A 2,703-nucleotide genomic window follows, 5' to 3' on the forward strand; every position below is an offset into this window, starting at 1 on the left:
TTCATCTCAGAAAAAACCCGGTCCAGGTGCTGGCCCATGCCTTTCTTTCCACAGAGAGCTAAGGCTGTGTTCCAGGTGACCCTGTTTGGAGGACAGCCGCTGGATTTCATCTCTGCTAAGACTTGCATTATCTCAGCCGACCTGGATTTCTTGCCCAGGATGCTCAAGATGGAGTTGTAGGTGCTGACGTTGGGGGCGCAGCCGGAGCTCTTCATGCAGTGGAAGAGCTTGAGGGCCTCGTCTTCGCGGCCGGCCTTGCCGAAGGCGTTGATGATGGTGGTGAAGGTGACGACGTTGGGGGCGAGGCCGCGGCCGGCCATGGTGTCGATCACGGCGAGGCCTTCGCGATGCATGCCGGCCTTCGCGTAGGCGGCGGCGAGCTCGTTGAAGGTGACGGAGTCCGGCTTGCACCCATTGTCCTCCATCTCCTTGAGAATTCTGAGAGCTTCGAAGGGGTTGCCGGCTTTGCCGAAGGCGTGGAGGAGGGAATTGTAGACGACGGTGCCGGGGACGTAGCCGCCGGCTTTCAGGCCATCGAAGAAGGCGAGAGCTTCGTCGAGGAGGCCGTCTCTGGCGCAGGCGGAGAGGACGGTGCTGCAGGTGAAGTCGTCGAATTGGAGGCCTTTGCTCCGGATCTCTGCCAGCAGGGCCTGGATCTTGGGCCAGGACCGGCCCATCCGCTTGTAGACGTCGAGGACGACGTTGTAGGTGATGAGGGTGGGGGACAGGCCTTTGCGCTGAATTTCATCGAACAGATAGAGGGCTTTGTGGTAGCGGCCGGCGCGGGCGAAGGCATGGAGAAGGGTGGTGTAGGCGCGGACGTCGAGGGAGTGTTCTTCAAGGGGAATTCTCTCGAACAGATTGGCGGCAATTGAGTGCTGGGACTCCCGGCCAAGGATGCGGACGATGAGCTCGATCTCGGGGGCGTCGATTCTGGGCTTCTGGGCAGGCGAGAGGGGGTCTTTGGAGGAGGCCCATTGGAACAAGGCGACGGCTTTCTCCCATTGGCCGGAGATTTCGAGGGCTTTGAGGAGACCCGCCAGATCGATGGCCAGGATTTCCTCTCTGGAGTAGTCGAAGAAGGAGGGGAGATCGGAGCTGGGGAGCGGAAGAATGGAGTTAAGGAGGAGTTTCCCTCTCTTTGAGAGAAAACCCAGATGGCCGGAGTCGTCTCCGCCGTCGCCGGCGGCGGAGAAGGGGTGGGCTGGTACTACCGCCGCCGGGGTGGCGGAGAGGGATTGGAGATGGCTTAGGAGAGAGTCCAAGTGCGCGGATTGAGCGCATGATGATGATGGAGGCGATGATGATGATGATGATGACGAGGAAGAAGATGAAGAAGAAGAAGGTGGGTGGAGGGGGAGTTGGGTGGGATTGAGCTTCAGAGTTCGGATTGATGGCTTCTTCGTCGCCGGTCTTACCGCAGGGCCGGGGAACGCGGGCCTGTTCGGCAGCAAGCTCCCTTCCATGGCTGCCAACTCTAGAGAGAGAGAGCGATAGAGCGAGATAGAGAGAGAGAGAGAGGTGTTATCCGCTACATCTGATCTTAGCACGCATACTTTCCAGCGGAGCCACCCGTTTTCACGCTCGTCGATTGCAGCTAAAACAGAGCAACGGAAGGGAACGGAGCAGAACGGGACGGGACGGGACGGGACGGGACGGGACAGTATAGTGGGCAGTTGTCTATAGGGTTTGCCATTTTGGACCAGGGTCTGGACTGAAACAGGGCTGGCAGCCTGCAATAGTGTTTGCCAGTCCCAACCCCAATATCGGATGACGATATCGGGACAGAGGCTGAACCGGATCTTAGAAATGGGCTTTCCGACATCCGTCCATACTGATAACCTGATGCAGGATGACGATATCAGATATCGGTTGCTACATTATCGATAACCGGTACCATTTTCTGTCCCGATATCGGCATCTGTCCTCGTCTCAAAGGTTGGATGACGATATCGGATATCGGTTTTGTAGAATATACTAATCTGAAATATGTTTTTAATAATTTTTTATACGTAACTAAGCTACTGTATGTTAAATATACTGTTTCTTTGAGCATTTTATTATTTTCTTAAAGGTTTCATAATTTGTGTTTCACTTATGATATCGTACTTAGTCTGGCCCAATACAAAATGTGCCTGATTTCTGTCACAGCGGAGCACATTATAAGCCCATTATGTTTGAAGGCTATGCACCTGGTACAGCTCATGGACTTTTTGAACAACTTTTTTACCACAGCGATTTATACTACCATAGACTTTTTAATCGTTCCATATAGGACAATAGTCCTTTTTTCTTAAATCGATATCCAGATATCGCATATCATTTTCTGGATACCATTTTTCAGCACGGATTTCAATATCTGATATCTGTATATCGGATTTGATATCCAATACTGGCATCCGCCATGACCCCTGCAATATCTGTCCCGATATCCGATGTCGAATGGATATTCAATATCCATCTGATATCCGATATCAAAAACCACCCCAGTTTCTACTGGATATCGGTTGTCCAATATCAGATACCAGATGGATATCGAACAGGCAATCACTAGTCTGCTATTTCTGGTTGGATACTCTATCTGTATGGATCCGATCCGTTCCAACTGTCAAACCAGACTGGGACCAAATTCTGGTCAACCAACCCTCCCTCCCCATTCGCTCTCATTGCTCTCTCCCCCCCCACCGCAGATCGCCTCTGCCG

General features: G+C 52.9%; 1 protein-coding gene across 1 annotated transcript in view; it reads right to left on the minus strand.

Moving 5' to 3' along the window:
- LOC144712840 (Tetratricopeptide repeat (TPR)-like superfamily protein) overlaps nucleotides 1-1,580 on the minus strand; it is a 2,700-nt gene extending 1,120 nt beyond the window's left edge. Inside the window, exon 1 of the mRNA XM_078587186.1 lies at nucleotides 1-1,580. This exon is cut by the window's left edge and continues 1,120 nt beyond it. Within this exon, the coding sequence (XP_078443312.1) occupies nucleotides 1-1,466 (1,466 nt within the window). The 5' untranslated portion in view covers nucleotides 1,467-1,580.
- Between the last annotated feature and the right edge of the window lie 1,123 nt (nucleotides 1,581-2,703).

The sequence above is a fragment of the Wolffia australiana genome, chromosome 15 (genome assembly GCF_029677425.1).
Source record: "Wolffia australiana isolate 7733 chromosome 15, ASM2967742v1".
In the NCBI taxonomy this organism is placed as follows: domain Eukaryota; kingdom Viridiplantae; phylum Streptophyta; class Magnoliopsida; order Alismatales; family Araceae; genus Wolffia; species Wolffia australiana.